Raw genomic sequence first — 16690 nt, 5'->3', positions numbered from 1 at the left:
GTAGCCGAGCCCCCGCTGACCTTGGACGGGATTGGCCGGACCGGTAGAATCTTCGTCGTCCGAAAGACATCGAACGCGGGGTTAGTCTGCCTGCCAACTCTTGGTAACAAAATATTGCAGTACTTTAGCGCTGCATGTTCTACAAGTATGGCGTGTAAGTGACAAAAGATGACTAACGGATTCTGTGGGATTCTGGCGTTTCGCAACCACAAACCAAAACGCAATAGCGGGGCGGGTCTGGGAGTTGGTTCGGTAAAAGTATACATTAAGTCCGAGTGACCTTACATTATTTGACATCCTGAATCCAAAAATGATACTTATATGTCCTGGGCCCTGTTCAAGTGTCCGCGGCCGCCGCGGCTCCCGCGGCCAAAAAGGCGGAGCTCAGCAGGCGGCCAATCAGGCGAGAGCAGCATTCTGGGTAATGCGTAGCTCTTCCTGCGGCTCCCGCGGTCGCTCGGGAGCGACCGCAGGGAAACTTCGACATAAACTGTGCGCGTGAGACAAAACATTGCCTGATCTGATCGGCGGCCGGCTAGTACTCTTGCCGGCGCTCACATACGTGCTGGTTGCCCCGGCAACGGGCTATTGACCAATGAGAAGCGAGGAAAGTGCAACGTCACTGCGATTTTTCATATACCTGTGCCCCCCGTAGCGCGCTTCTCATTGGTCAATAGCCCGTTGCCGGGGCAACGTGCACGTATGTGTGCGCGGGCTAGCGCGCTAGCCGGCCGCCGAACAGCGCTCGGATTTCGCTCTTTGTTTCGGTTGATTTTATTATGTTGTTAAGGAATAATTGCTTTAAAAAGGTACTAATTGAAGTAATAAAGCCATTATAAAGCAATTACGCACAAAATTTTGATCAGCATCTCCTTTCAAAACAACCGTGCCATTCTCGTCGCCGGCCGCAGCGGCCGCAGCCGCGAAGGTGTTCAACCTAACCGATATTAGGCTCCGCCTCCCGGCCGCGGGAGCCGCGGCGGCCGCAGAGCACTTGAACAGGGCTCTGGAAATAAAAGAAAAACAATCAAACCTGACCTAACCTTACCTATTTACCTACAACCTACCAACCTACAACCTACAAACCTACAACCTAACCTAACCTAACCTACAAACCTACAACCTAAAACCTAAAACCTACAAACCTACAACCTAACCTAACCTAAAACCTAAAATTTTTGCTGTTACATATTTGTATCAATAGCGTCACAATTGTCCACTCGGACCTAATATATACTAATACCGTTGGTTCGTGTATCAGTATAGAATATTTTCGAGGAGGGAAACCAAAATAAGGTAAGAAAAGAACTTTTTATACAAGTTGAGTGCAAATTTGCCGTCATTTGTGTGTATCCTGCTTCGAATGGTAGTTATGCGGAAAAGGCAAAAAAAAAGTCAAGCCATTGACTACAGGCTTGTCACTCTGGTATTTGCATGAATTGATAATTATAATTTGAATTTCAAATCAATGCGTAAGGTCGATTTATTGGTATCCCTTCAGCAAGGCCTATATCATCCTGGCTTTCTTGGTTTTGATTCATTCAGACAGGCATTTTTCACATGGAATTTCCATGCCGAGGAATCCCTCATGAAAACAGCCGTTTAGGCAGTGTGAAACGTAAGGGATAGCAAGATCCCGCTAAATGGGCCTGCCCGAAAGCCATTTGTATGAGGAATTTCTCAATATAGAAATTTCACAAAAACCGGTCCATCTAAACGCACAGTAAATCTTCTAGAATGTTCCCTAGTTTGAGTTACCTCTCTACCAAAATGTAACACCTAGGAATCTTGAAAAAATATGTTGGCACATAAGACTTGAGGTAGTGTATGGTGGAGTGCTGACTTCTAACTTCGTTATGTGGATTTTGCATGAAGCAGTGCCTGCCGCATCTTGGTACTAACTACACTAGTGACCAGTACCTATGCCATAGATCAGTACTGGGCTGCTGTTTGGTGCATTGTAATTCAAGAAAATCATGTCAGGCTTGTACAGTCTTCCAGTCTCTTGAAAGTTTCATGCGCCAGTTAAACTGGGGAACTCATGTTGATGTGGATGCAATTGTTTTGGTGACTCAATTCTAATTTCTAGCAGCCTCCCATCAGTTGGGCTTGTTGGATCTGATGAACTGATCCACAATAGTCAATACCTTCAAGAGAGACAGTGAGGTTGGTTAGGGATAAGGAATAGTTTTTATCAAAAATGCAATTTTTACTTACTTGTTATGTGAAGAACTGCAACAAAAAGTCAGGTAGTCCAGTTGTGTCTCCTATATATCATTTTCTTGGACAAAGATGCTGCCTCACAACAGTTTGCCGTTGTATTATGATTATTATTATTATTGTTTATTCAGCATCGTCATGCGACAAAAAGATACATACCCCCCACCCCCCACCCACCCACCCACCCACCCACACACACAGTTATTCAGCACTCAGGAGGTTAGTAGTCTTAACAGGCGCCGCGAGGCCTGACAGTTGCTTGCCAAAACCATCTTCAAACTGCCTATAAGACCGCTTTCTTGGAGTGGTGCCCGGACTATGTCGTGATCGACGTACCCGTGTATTTAGGGCCTTGGACGTACCCAGCAGCGATGTGCATGATAGCGCCGAAATTCCCACCACACAGATTATACACGTGGCCAATAAACGACCCATACAACTGCTCGGGGTACGTAGCAAGTCTGGCCAGTCCAGTGACGTAGGCTTGGCGAAGACGGTGGTCAGCGCGGAAAGCATTACGGAATGCGCGGAGGGCATCACCTCGCAGCACCTCACCGATGCGAGGCACCCCAGCAGCAATCAAAAGAGCCGTATGGTGCGCAGAACGCGGCAGACCCAGCGCTGCCTTGATCAGCGAAGCCTGTCGCGAGTCTAGACGCTCAATGTCGGCGGAACTGAGGGGAGCCGACATTATGCTGGGGCTCACACCACTCCAATCCGCACCACAGCACAGTTAATTTACAGCTCTGAGCTCACCTTGCACTAGCTGAATGCCTCTGCCCTGGGCCTGGTATCTCACAATTTTGTCATGCTTCACAGTATGGGACTACCGGGACTACGTCCTACAGATTGTAAGAATCTCTATGTTTATTGATGATTGTAAACTGTCTAGTGTCTGATATTGCTTGTGCTTGTGCACCATAATATAGCTGACTGAAACACACACTAGAAACTTTTTTGAATGTATGTCAAGTATCTAGACATAGCCAAAGCATGATGTAACCCTCTGAAAGAAGCTTGCTTATAACCTCAAACTTTTTTCTTTCAGGAGATTGCAGTAGTTACCTTCCAACAGTTATAAGAAAATATCCTGAGTGTTTCCGGAAGCATCTGCAGTCTGCCACCTTTGACACCAAAATGGCTGCACCTGTATACAATCCGGTAAGGATCCTGCTCAATAAATGGCGATGGTGGCTGGGGCTTTATTGACATTTTATTTCAGCTGAATGAATGGTCTGTTTTTGGAATTGAGTTTGAAAATGGTAGTCAAATTTTTTAAGCCTGTTTAAGAAATTGCTTGTATGTAATCCATTTGATATCTTGTTAGTGTGCAAAAGTGCTAATGAGTCGATGCATACTGGGGCCCTAACGGCCCCAGCACTGCTGTAAATGTATCTATGTCATTGTCTGACAGTCAGTCCCTCTGTGAGTGTGACACTTTGTCTGCCTCCCCACAGCGAATGCCCTATTCTGAGCCGATCCCGGGCGGGCCGCTGACGCCCGGCCGTATGATCCGCATCCAGGCGTGCCCACAACCCAACGCGTCTAGGTAAGTGGTCTGAGGTCGGGGAAGGCACATTTGGTGCGGCGCAGGCTACCTTTGGAGGGCAGTGGTCAACGCTGATGATCAATGACGATCAGCCCAGGCACTTCATCATCTCAGTTGACCTCAGCATCACACATGTCTTTGGGTCATCAGGTGATGCTCATTGGACACACTTGAACTCTATATTCTAGGGGTCCATTGTAACTGCTGCTGGCAGTTGGCACCATGTCTGATCAGTGACAATCTGTAAACTGTTAGCTGTTATCCTAAGTCCAAGACGGGCCGATATTAAGCCATCACATGTCGAAGTGACCAGTAAAATTCCAGATACAACTGGATGCCAGTGTAGCAGTTTATTATTGGCACATAATGCCCACTGTGACATCTGTATCTAACCTCTGACATCTGACCTCTGACCTGCGACACGGTAGGTTCGCAATCAACCTGCAGGTGGGCCCGAACGTGAACCCGCGAGACGACATCGCCCTGCACATAAACCCGCGCTTTGACGAGAACTGCATTGTGCGCAACTCGCTCATCTATCAGAGCTGGGGAGACGAGGAGCGCCAACCGAACTTCATGCCGCTGCAGCGCGGCGTCAACTTCGAGATGCTGATTCTCTGCGAGCAGTCAGAGTATAAGGTGCGTGTAAGGCAGCGAATAGGGACAGGTGAAATGTGGAAAGTTGGTGGGGGCCGATAAGCTGGACCGGACGGCTAGATATGTACTGATAGGTAATAACGATATCTTAGAGCGAGCTTTACACTAGGTCACATTTTTGGTGGATGAGGAGGTGCAATGTTTTAGGCACGGTTGGGTGTTCACTGTTCAGGCAGACTTGAGCTTCTGTTTGATTGGGAGCTGCATTGCCGTGCCTTTGTTTTGTTCGTGGATTTTGCCGACCTTTTTGGCGGAAGTGTGGTTTACCACCGTCCTCCGTCGCCGTGACATTCACCTTCCTCCGTCAGATCGCTGTGAACGGCCAGCACTTCTGCGAGTTCCGTCACCGCATGTCGCCGCAGAACGCCACCTACCTGACCATGGACGGAGACGTCTACGTCTCTCTGCTGGGCTTCGAGGGCGGCGCGCCCGCTGGCGGCTTCATGCCCTCGCCGACCCCGGGCTACGGCGGCCAGCAGCAGCCGCCGTACGGCGGCCAGCAGCAGCCGTACGGCGCCCCGCCGGGCGGCTACGGCGCGCAGCCCAGTCCGTACGGCGCACCGCCCAGTCCGTACGGCGCTCCGCCCGGGGGCTACGGTCCGCCGCCGCCCTACTCGGCCGCCGGCCCGGGCCCCTACCCGCCCCACGTAAGCTTCTAGCCGCGCCCGGGACCGCCGGCCGGCCTGCCGGGAGAGAGGGGGAGGGGAAAGGGGTGCGCAGCTCTTACTCGTTACGTTACAGTAGTTGGCTGCTCTGCTTTGGACGTGCCGCGCCCCAGGCGTCGGCTGGGGTTTAGTATCAATTCTTTGTCTGCATTTTTAATTTGGTTGTAGACGTCAATATGTGATCCGTGCATGCCTTTGATTCGATTTGGTTGATTGCCTGCATGTAATTTGTTTTGTCTCGTTCACCTACACTGCCATCCTGTCTTGGTTTTGTGGGCTTCGGGGCATGGTTTTGGTTTTGTCTGCCATGCCGTTCCTCTTTTCGTTGACGAGAAATAAGCGCTTCATGAGGCAGATAAAGTCCAATGGGTATCTAAATTGTGGAAGAGTTTATACAATTGGCATACAACATCGACCGCGCCCTTTGTACATAGTACTTCCATAGGCATATACACGTTGTTAAAGGTCGATAATCGTTAGATACATACTATAGCTGGTATTCACAGTAACACAGTTCCATTCAACTGACTGTTCACCACTGTCCAATGCTTAGGGATAACGGCCTTTCCGCTAATGGTTGAGGTAAATAATTTCATGGCATACTCCACTTATCTTCAATACGACGTGCCGTGTGCTCTGTGCTCCCTATTGTGCGGATATCTTGTGCGTCTAATGGTCTAATGTTTAAAACCGTAGTACCTAAGCTAACACGCTTAACCCAACTTACATACCTTTCTGCCGAACCATAATTTGTACTTAAAATAATGTAATTTGTGTGTATTTGGTAGAACAGTCGAATCGGTCTATGTGTCGTCTTAGGCGTTTAGACGTATTGCTGTACTGTTAAGAGTAATAATCTGTTTGATTGCACTTGTATTGGAGAGGACCTGGCCCTGTCGCAGTCGCGGGCTTCGCTGAAAATCTTACAGAGAATTACGCATATGCTTTGATTCTGAGCAATGCTAATGCCTGTTGGCGTTAGACTGCTTCTGGTTTATTTATGCTACTTTCGTAGATGAAAAATAAACGTAATTTTCGCTTCCTAGACTTTATAACGGATACCTGATTATAAAACATGATTAAAGCTGATCCTCTTCACTGCAATCAAGCATTACGCTCAAGCAATCATGGAAAGGGCCAGCGGCATTGCTGCACGCTTTTTTGGCAGTAACAGACTCACTGCCTTTGCGAATGCAGCAAATGTAACCTTCCCATCGCTACGCTGCGTGACATTGAGCTGAACACTGCCTTCTCCGACGCACAGCGCATGACTGACCGATCGCAGGGTCGCGCAGTTGCTAGCCCTCCGCACCAGGCGCAGTCTTGGTAGATGGCAGCATGAATGCGGTGCTCTGCGGTCTCACCTGGCTAGCCACGCTCTCACACACTCGCCTTGTCACTAACTACTTCTCACTAGATCCCACCAGTGTCCTGCCTAAACCGGCGTCCCTCATCTGACTCCTCATTCCCTCATCTTAGGTACATCCAGCTAACCTACGCTGATCTAACCTCACCAGACTTTAGCGTCTCACCATGCCTAAGTCGGCTTTATCGCCTTCCTCACCATCCTGCTTCTTGTCTCACGCTATCACGCTTGCCTGTGCACGGTGCTGAGCTAACGACTGCTGCTGTAGCTGTCTGTCGGGCGGTCCCGGGTCGGCCGGTTGGGGCGGGCGGGCGGTTCCCGGGCGGCGGCTGCGGCTGCGCTGACTGGGCGGACGCCGGACAGGGCGGCGGCGGCAGCGGCAGCGGAGGTCTGCTCGGGAAGGCGTCTGGCGCTGCGGCCGGCGTGCTCGGCGGCCTCGGCCTCGGCAAGGCCGCCTCCATGCTGCCCGGTATGAAGGTGAGTGAGGCCTCGAGTCTGCCGCCCTGTTCGTGCTAGGCGCCGGGTGTAAACAGAGTGGGTTGACACGCATGGCTAGGACTATAGATTCGGCCAAATTAGGCGAAGATGGTAAGCAGAGAAAGGATGTAAAAGTAAGGTGCAAATCGCACAATGATTCCTATTCAGTTTTGATTCCCTGACTCGGTTTTCTGATAGGTAGTATTTTGGCTTGTTCTAGAATTTTTATTGTGACATTACGGACTGGATTGAGAAGTTTTTAAATGCACTGGGTACGGCATAATACCGGAGGCAAAGCATTGTGTTGTCGTGGGTTTATAACTTGCTCGAAGGAATGGTATTCAATTTGCATGTTGGACCTGGCTTTCATGGTTGGTTTTGATGAAAGTATGTGTTAGGTTGTCGTGCATTTTTGCGGTCCGTTTCGTCGGCTTTATCATGTCATGCTGATGCAGTGGTCCGTGTATTACCGTCTGTTTTGCCGTCCTTTGTCCCAGTCGTGTACGCCGTTGTGTCACTGTTTTTGGTCCCGCTGCGTCATCTCCACCTGCCGGGCGCAATGTAACTCGGTACAGCGCTGTGTCCTCTCATCCCTGTCCGCCGATACAGACACCTTTGACGGGCGTGCGAAGCTTGTCAATCCTGCCCAGTCCTGCCCAGTCCCGTCAGTCCCGCTCAGTTTCAAACAACCTGCGGTTATGTCAGTTCTGTGACCCTCATCAGTCCTTCTCAGTCCTGCCAATCCTGTGCGCATCAATTCCGCTCAGTTCTGTCAGTCCTGTCCTGCTCTTCGTTAACCGCTCGCCGCTCCTACACCGCCTGTGACCTCACGCTGACCCCGCCGTTGGCCTTACAGTCGAGCGGAGGCTATCCGTCCGGAGGATACCCATCAGGAGGATACCCACCAGCGAGCTACGCGGCTGGAGCGCCCGGCTACGGCGCGGTAAGTACCGAGCATTGGCAGCTTTAACTATAAGTAACATTGTTGGATTTGTTGGCAGCAGCCCCTTGCTCAGAGCAGTGGCCGGTCGGTCTGGGCCCACGGTCTCCATTCCATGGTCCTCGGTCCGGACCCACGGTCTGTGATCCAGGGTCAATGGTCATCGGTCCTTGATCTGATCCACAACTGATCCCGGCCATCAGTGATAAATGGTCCGTGGTGCGAGATTTTCATTCTTATTGACTGACTCGGGACTCCCATTGACCCTTGTCCCCGGTCCGCTAGTCTCGTCCCTGGTTAGGAGTCATTGGACCGGTGACGGCTCGAGAATGAGATCATGTGCGTCCTATTGAGGCACATCACATTTCTTTCCACGTCCTCTACCAGTGTAGAATCAGAACCCATGCGTCCCATCGTCCTGATTTGTGTGCGAGTGTTTGGAAGGGTGGCATCGATATTTTCGGTTTGAAAAGGAAAAGGCGATTGGTGGTATGAGGTGAAACTGCCTTGCCAATAATGTTACTAACACAATTGATTCATGTCAGCAATAACATCGACATGCTAAAACATGGCTAACCTCCAATTTGCCATAATCGTAAGGTTTAAACATGAAACAGCAGGTTATTTACCGCTTGAATTTTGGCTTTTAGCATTGCTCGTAGCTCAGAATAGAAAAACACGGAACAAATAGTGCATGGACGCGTTTCGATTATTAACCCTCGCATGTGTAGGGGGGGGGTCGGATGGACCCCCCCCCCATGGTTTTTCGCGAATAACTCGCGTAAAAAGCGGCCGATCGCGACGAAACTTTCAGTACCCTCGCATTGATCAATTTTACACCTACCCTGAAAATTTCATGACCCTGACCTAAATGACCTTTGACCTGTGACCTCTTTTCCGAGACCATGTTTGGCCGGAATCGCGATTTCGCGTATGTCGGCTCGCACTAGCCGCGTGTTTGCAAGCTTTTCGTGGTTTCAAACGTTCAAACATGTGATTTGATGTTACTCCCGTGTGTGTCAAGGTCACCTGAAGGTCAGGTCAGGTCATTGACCTTTGGTGACCTCGGGTGACCTCGGGTCACTTTTTCGAGTTTTACATGTTTCTAGGCTAGTTTTTGGAGCTGAATTCGAATTTAGCAACCATTTGAACATTTACGAAGTAGTTTTGGTGACTTCGTAACATGTTACGAAGCTGTCAGAGGCGGTTGACACGTACTACGAATACCCGTCACGACGCCTACTGGTTGACCTGACCTGACCTGACCCGACCTGGTCTAAATGCTTCAAGACATCATCTGTGATCAAAACTAACACGATATTCGTGATCAGCACCCCGAAAAACCCCTTAGCAGCCACACTTTACGACTTTCTACCAGGTCCCGATTTTCCCGACTTTGGGTCATTGACCTGACCTGGAAGGTCAACCAATGACCTAGGACCTTAAAATTGGGTATCATCGGCTTCCTCTCGTCACGGGCAACACGCTCGTTTTTTCCGCGAAGCTCTAGCTCGATCAGGGGCCAAACGGCAAGGGGGGGTCCAACCGACCCCCCCCCCCCCCCCCTACACATTAGAAGCTGGCAAACGCCGCACACATGCGAGGATTAAATCTTCATCAGCATGACATAATCACAGAGAAAACAAGATATCTTGTTTTCTCTGTGATTATGTCATGCTGATGAAGATTTAATCATCGAAACGCGTCCATGCACTATTTGTTCCGTGTTTTTCTACTTGTCTCTATCAAATATATACAGTAGCTCAGAATGTTTGCGGTCTGTCGACTACTCACTGGTGGTGGGTCTGCGCTGACACTGACTGAGTGCTTATAGTTACTGCCGCTGATCGGTCTCCCCGGAGTTCATATAACCCTGTAACACCGCCGCGTGTCCCCTGCAGTACGGCCCCGAAGGCTACCACAAAAAGAACAAGAAGGACAAAAAGTCCAAGCTGGCCAAATACGGTGTGCCGCTGGCGGCCGGCGCGGGCGGCGCCTATATGCTGAGTAAGGTCGGCCACGGCTTCGGGCACGGCTTCCACCACGGCTCCAGCAGCTCCAGCAGCTCGTCGAGCGAGGAGGAGTGATGTGGGGGAAAGAGTGACGAATTACTGGCGAGCTCGAACGGAAGGCGCTGCGGCAGATGGATGAGGGCGCTGTCTGTGTTTCGGTAGACGGCGCTGACGCAGTGTATTCAGCGGATGGGGTATTGGGGATTGCCAGGGGCCCTGGGGTAGCTTTGGCCAGGCTGGGCCGCTCACCCCTCGTGAGACCGAAGCATCGCTATGTGCTAGTGGCCAGCGCTGCAGGGATGGCAGTAACAGTTAACAGTCACGCACCAATACGACAATTAACCCCATATAATCACAGCCGCTTCAGTCTCATTGGGTTCCCCGTATATTTTGTCACCGGAATGAGGATCTTCTGGGTTATGGCTGCTGCTACGGACCCACTGCCCAGTTGCTTTGGATGACAATGTAATTGAGACTGAGAAGTTTGATGCCATTTTGTAAAACATTTGATTTGTAATCCCAGCAGCGATTACATCATTCAAGCCATGTGCGCCAGCTTTTTGTAATAATTTACCTTGCTTGTTTTGCCGAGTTTGAGACGCATGGGAGCTTAGCAACACAGCCCTTCGCCTCTGTCGGAACAGCTATTCCGACTTATGCACGATGTTTGCACGTTAGCCTAGTCGTAAGTGAATTCGTCCGGTGTCTGGCTGAATGCTAGGTCGGCCAAACCAGTTGGACGGCAAATGGCCATCTGTTCACGCGAAAGTGGTTAAAAACTTTGAATCAGTCTATGTGACGTGTTTATTAGCAGTCATACGGTGTGAATTAAATGTTACTATATATGTATATTTTGCTAGTTTGATGGGTAATAGTGGTTCCACTGCGACAATATATGAAGTTTGGATTGTTTTATTTGTGTTTCTTTGTCCGTCTATCTGTTGTGCATCAGGCCTCTGACTGCGATTTCCATCAAGATAACGGTCATTCGAACGATACTTGGCATCTCCCGGGCTCTTAGGCACTGCAATTTATAACACTTTTGGGGATTGATGCTACAGTTTCTACATCCGTTTTCAATTTAGGCTCCACTGATGTTCAGTATTTTGGCAATTCGAGACTCCGTGCTTCGTTTTTAAACCGTTTACCAATGCTCTCTTTCACATTTACAGTGACGTAATGACTATAATAACATGTGAGTCAACCTCAACGACAGTAGTCACTTATTTATGTTGTATACATGGGTGCGTGCCAGCTGTGAGCTGAGCTCTGCAGTCTGCCCACAATCTCTGTCGAAACTGCCAAGTGCTGCTGAGCAGTGCCACGTTGTTTTCTCGGCACACACATTTGACCCTGAGAGATGGCTGCCATGTTCATTGTTCAGTCATGTTCAGGTGATCAGTGACACCTGCTGAATGCTTGTCGATGTCTTGGCCTCTGCTATACAAAGCAGAGTTTATATATATACCTATTCCTGTATTGGCCGTATGTCTGCACAAGGGCTGGTTCTTTTTGCTCTATGGTGTGTCGTTTGCTGTTGATCTTTTCTCTGCATTTCGGAGTTCGGACTGTCTACGGTAAATCCGACTAGTGTCTGTCTTATAGGTTTGCATCTCTATCAAACTGAGTCCTTCATCATGCTGTGCGTTTGGCGTTTGCTTTAGTCGTTTCGTGTCAGATCTGCAGTTGTCTGTGTGCTGTCGTTCTTTCTCTCGTCCCCAGTGTGGATTAGTAAGTTCTTTGTTTTCCAAATCTTGCCTGCTCTTGTTCCAAAGCTTGTCTCCTAGTTATTTTGAGAGAGCTATTCCCAGCATTTATCTCTCCCGTATGTACACATATCTTACGATCTAATCACCTTGTGCGTGGCATCGCTCGTTGACCAGTGCTGCTCCACCAACAGTGTCGTTAGTCGATACTTGCTGAAGCAAAGCATTGGTAAACCACCCGGACCATCACCCGTAACATTCGTAGTTCGTACCACGACTCGTGGTCATTCATGACAGCCCATGAGCTACAGCGCCTGGACTATTCGAGCACCAATTGGGCTCTTCAAACGGTTATTTTACACAACCATGAGCATCACTGACATTGATTTACATGATCAGACTCTGTTTCAATGGGTCATAATTCATATTGGCGCTAAGTTGATTAGCTGGAATTTGCTCGACCATGGAACAGTTAGCTGCTAAATCTCTCCACGGTAGTGTCCATTTTGCGGCAAGTCCATATGGACCTTGGTAAATGACGTGTGCAAGTGCCTGCAATACGGTCCAAGATGGTCTTTCTCGGCTCTGCACACATCAGCAAATTACCAAATCACTCTAACCTGCTAAAACTAGTGCGCTTCTTGGCTGACGGTTAGTGGTTACGAGGTTAGCCGGAGACTCGGAACTTTAATGGATTGCCTGTCTAGAACGCCTGTCCAATTTGCCTCGACTAGTCGGCTTAACACGCGTCTTGTGGTGGAGGGAAGAGGTGGAGCGTTTTCTTGGTTCTTAGGTTTTCGTTGTAGCTTGTGCTGTTGCATGTTTCCTGCACATTTTGTGAACAACTTCAAACCTGGGGTCGTTGTCCAGGTCACCAGGTCATAAGTGACATCTCTCAAAGAAAAGACCTACCTCATTTACGTAATTAGGGACTTAGTTAAACATTTTATGTGTTAACATAAGAGGTATTGATATTTGTGATAAACTGATAAAATAAAAGGCATAGGAATTATGTCTAAAAACTTGCGTGTTGCGACCTTTCTGTATGTCGTCAGGTCACACGGCTGGGTGCAGCCTGGAGTATGTAGGGCTAGTCCCCCCTTTTACCCGAGCTATAGATAACAGGGATATGCTCTTTCTCTCTCTCTCTCTCTCTCTCTCTCTCTCTCTCTCTCTCTCTCTCTCTCTCTCTCTCTCTCTCTCTCTCTCTCTCTCTCTCTCTCTCTCTCTCTCTCTCTCTCTTTCTCTCTCTCCTTCCCTCTCCCTCTCTCTCTCTTTCTCTCTCTCTCTTTCTCTCCCTCCCTCCCCCCACAGTACGGCAAGCCCCACAAGAAGGATAAGAAATCCAAGCTAGCCAAGTACGGTGTACCACTAGCGGCCGGGCTGGGCAGCGCCTACGTCCTCAAGAAGGCAACGCACGGCATCGGACACGGCTTCGGCTTTGGGCACGGCTTTGGCGGCTATTGCTCGGGATCCGGAAGCTCGGGCTCTTCAAGTGAGGAAGAGTGAGCTTTGAGGAGCGATTCAGAAGGAGTGACGACGACGGTTGCAGTGGATTCGATACAGATCGATGGACGAATGAATGAAAGGTGATGAGGTGAGGGAGGAGATCGAGGTTGTTGATTGGAGGTAGGAAGGAGCAAGAAATCGAGAAAAAATCAAACTTGAAATGCGACTATTTAAACTTTGCGAGCGCTTCTTTCACAGTCCGGAATGTAAAAGGAGTAGATATATAGTACTTACTCGTTAGGTACTAGGTAAATCAGCTAAGATCACACTGTACGGCACGCGTGTGACTTATTTTTACCCACATCATCCGAGGAGATGATCTGTATAATATCTATGAGGTGCCAGCTTGAATATTGCCATATATGGAAGCGTGCAGTGCACCCATAAATGTCTGGGGGCGAGATAACAGGTCTGTCTGTCTGTCTGTCTGTCAGACTGGTCGTCTGATGCTGACTCACTGTGATGTCTTGAAAGTGAGATAACAACATTCTAACATACGATAGATAAGAGCGCTGAAAATGGAACGCAAGTTATATGATAGTCATTAGTCGTGCATTAATCTGCGTATATAACCAGTAACATATTGGAATAGTAATATGACTGTGTTTAACTGAACAGTGTGCTGAACAGTGTGCTCGTTCTTTGATGGCATATTGCAACAGGCCAGCTGCAATATATATATTGTCCTTTTAATACAATATCTTAGCACGAAATAATACCTAGATCCAACAAAATGCCTAATTGTTGGCCTGAAACGAAACGGGCGAAAAGATCGGCCGATCTCTTGGCAATAGGATGGCCAGAATAGTGCGCTTCCAGCCAGGGCTGTGGAGTCGGAGTCGGAGTCGACAGCTCTAACGGGAGGCGGATTCGATTTGGTGAGTCTGAATCGGAGTCACCGAAAGTCCATCGACTCCGCAGAGCTGCCAGGGCTGCGGAGTTGAGTCGGTCAGAGTCGATAGTCATGCCAGGAGTCGGAGTCGGGGTCTGTTTTTGGAAGCCGGAGTCGGAGTCAGGAAAAATCCATCGACTCCGCAGCCATGTTGATTCCAGGACAAAAAGTCAAAAGACAAAATGTCAAAAGACAAAAAGTCAAATGCAAAAAGTCAAAATGGATAAAAGTCAAATGGAAAAAAGTCAAATGGATAAAAGTCAAAACGGATAAAAGTCAAAAGACAAAAAGTCAAATGGCAAAAAGTCAAAACGTCCAAAAGTCAAAAATGCAAAAAGTCAAATGGCAAAAAGTCAAAATGGCGAAAAGTCAAAAACGCAAAAAGTCAAAAGCAAAAAGTCAAATGGCGAAAAGTCAAAATGGCAAAAAGTCAAAAACGCAAAAAGTCAAAAGCATAAAGTCAAATGGCAAAAAGTCGAACTGGCGAAAAGTCAAAAACGAAAAAAGTCAAAAGCAAAAAAGTCAAATGGCAAAAAGTCAAAATGGCGAAAAGTCAAAAACGCAAAAAGTCAAAAGCAAAAAGTCAAATGGCAAAAAGTCAAAAAACGCGAAAAGTCAAAAGACAAAAAGTGAAAAAAACGGCAAAAAAGTCAAAATGATAAAAATCAAATGGAAAAAGTCAAATAAGAAAAAGTAAAAAGTAAAAAGTCATATAGGTGTCTAAAAAACCATAAGACACCGCTCGCTCGTAATTAACCCTATGGCGTTGCATGGAAAGAAATGAGTTCAAACTGCCTCGAGCCCGGCTCCAACATTGAGAAAGTTCCAGCGCCAGTGCTCCCACATGTAATAATAACCTGTGAATCATTTTCATTTTATTACTTAATGGATTCGTTCATTAAAATATGTTCATTTCTTTTAACCAAATTTCTATAAACCCAGCGCGTTGGATGCTGGACCAGTCAGCGATGACCGTACAGAGACCAGAGAGCGTGAGTGGACGGAGGGGACCGCGTCCAGTCTATCGGGCACGTTTGAACTTTCAGATAAAACTTTGCCATAGCACTGGAATTGCACGATGGGGCAGTGGTGACCCGGGAACGTTTGAAAAGTTGATGGGGTAGGTTGAAAGTTGAGGGGACAAAAATTGCAACTCAAAATTTTGAAATTATCTCGTCTTTTGTATTTTTTACTTTAAGTCCATTGACGTCATTTAAGCGATAATCATATGGTATTTTTTATTTTGAGGTTTTGGCCAGACATGTGCCTGGATCCGAGAAAATGGATCTGGGATCTGATCCCACGGATCCTGATCTCGGATCCGTCGGGATCATAGATCCAGCTCTTTAATTTATCTAGAGATCCGTAGGGATCATAGATCCGATTCTAGTATTTTTGCTTGAGATCCAGTGGGATCATAGATCCTCATTTATTTTCGATCAACACAGAAATCCCAAAAGATCACTCGTTGCAACTCACAAACGTTCTTATTTAGTGATTTTATGTGATAAAACGTCATAATCCATCGGTTTAAGGCACTTATTGACATAGAAACACTTGGAAACCTGGTTTCAAATGTTGTGCATGGTAGGATCCACTCAGATCATAGATCCATGGCCTTGGTTCATCGTCAGATCCTGTGAGATCATAGATACAGGATAAATTTTTCACGCCGGATTCGGTGGGATCATAGATCCGAACCTGCAATTTGCCTAGAGATCCACTGAGATCATAGATCCATCACTCGGATCCATGCACATGTCTGGTTTTGGCTTTTCACCAGGGCCTCCTCTCAGGGGCGACACTTTCCAAAAATTATTGGTAGGGCTCTAATGTAAATTTTTGCCAATTCAAAGCGATTCTTTCCACGCAACGCCATAGGCATAATGTTAAATTTCCAAAATTATTGGTAGGGCTCGGACCCTACCATGCCTATACAAAACGACACCCATGCCTCCTCTAACATGTTAACTGCGGGAGCTGCAGCCCCCGCAGTCATCCTCCAAACTGGTCACTGAGGGGTACCTTAGTCATTTTTTAGTCTTAGACGTTTTTGGTAGGGGTTACCTTAGTCATTGCCCGTGATCGGGCCCCCCAGTCAAAACTGCTTAGAGGAGGCACTGCTTTTCACTCGCTCCCATGGGGGAGGGGCTGCCGCCGCCCGGTGCTCCGCGCACCACGGACGCCACGCGAGCGCTGCTGGCGCGGCGGCGCGCACTGCTCGGCCCGCGCGCCGAGTATACGATGGTGAACCGGCAGTGTCGAGCGGCCATCAGACGTGACCACGCGGCATACTATGCTGACCAGCTGCGTGAGGCAGGACCGGCGAGGATGTGGACAGTGCTGCGGCCGGTGATCGGGGCGGGGAAGAGTGCCACTGCTGCTGCGCCAGCGTGCACGCCGGAAGCGCTCAACGCGTATTATGTGAGCGTGGGCCCCACCACCGCAGCCAGCGTCCCTGCCCCGCTGCTGCGGACCCCGGTACCTGTCAGAATCCCTCGCGTACTCACATGTTCCTTACAACTTCAGTGGATAGGGTACGTTGCGCTGTATAATATTTTTCAAAAGATGAAAAGATCGATGCTTCGACTTTTATCCTTTTGACTTTTTATTTCAGACTTTGACTTCGACTTTTCTATTTTATACTTTTTCATTTTTTGACTTTTTGTCTTTTGACTTTTACCCGTTTTGACTTTT

General features: G+C 48.3%; 1 protein-coding gene across 12 annotated transcripts; it reads left to right on the top strand.

The window, feature by feature from the left end:
* The first annotated feature begins 194 nt into the window (after window positions 1-194).
* On the top strand, window positions 195-13814 carry LOC122383584 (galectin-4-like). 12 transcript variants are annotated; one of them, XM_043370151.1, is made up of 9 exons: window positions 195-252; window positions 1262-1296; window positions 3269-3381; window positions 3678-3769; window positions 4198-4408; window positions 4735-5073; window positions 6821-6934; window positions 7791-7877; window positions 12907-13814. In XM_043370151.1, exons 3-9 carry the CDS (start codon window positions 3358-3360, stop codon window positions 13099-13101), a joined length of 1062 nt encoding a protein of 353 aa, XP_043226086.1. In that variant the 5' UTR covers window positions 195-252; window positions 1262-1296; window positions 3269-3357; the 3' UTR covers window positions 13102-13814. The 12 variants fall into 12 exon arrangements, with proteins under 12 accessions (XP_043226086.1, XP_043226088.1, XP_043226093.1 ...); XM_043370153.1 differs by lacking the exons at window positions 195-252; window positions 1262-1296 and adding an exon at window positions 741-809; XM_043370158.1 differs by lacking the exons at window positions 195-252; window positions 1262-1296; window positions 12907-13814 and adding exons at window positions 764-809; window positions 9776-10799.
* The last annotated feature ends 2876 nt before the right edge of the window (window positions 13815-16690 follow it).

Source organism: Amphibalanus amphitrite, unplaced genomic scaffold (assembly GCF_019059575.1).
Source record: "Amphibalanus amphitrite isolate SeventyFive unplaced genomic scaffold, NRLGWU_Aamphi_draft 000168F_arrow, whole genome shotgun sequence".
Taxonomy (NCBI): Eukaryota; Metazoa; Arthropoda; class Thecostraca; order Balanomorpha; family Balanidae; genus Amphibalanus; species Amphibalanus amphitrite.
The sequence above is the reverse complement of the archived record's forward strand: the minus strand, read 5'-3'. Positions and strand labels throughout refer to the sequence as shown.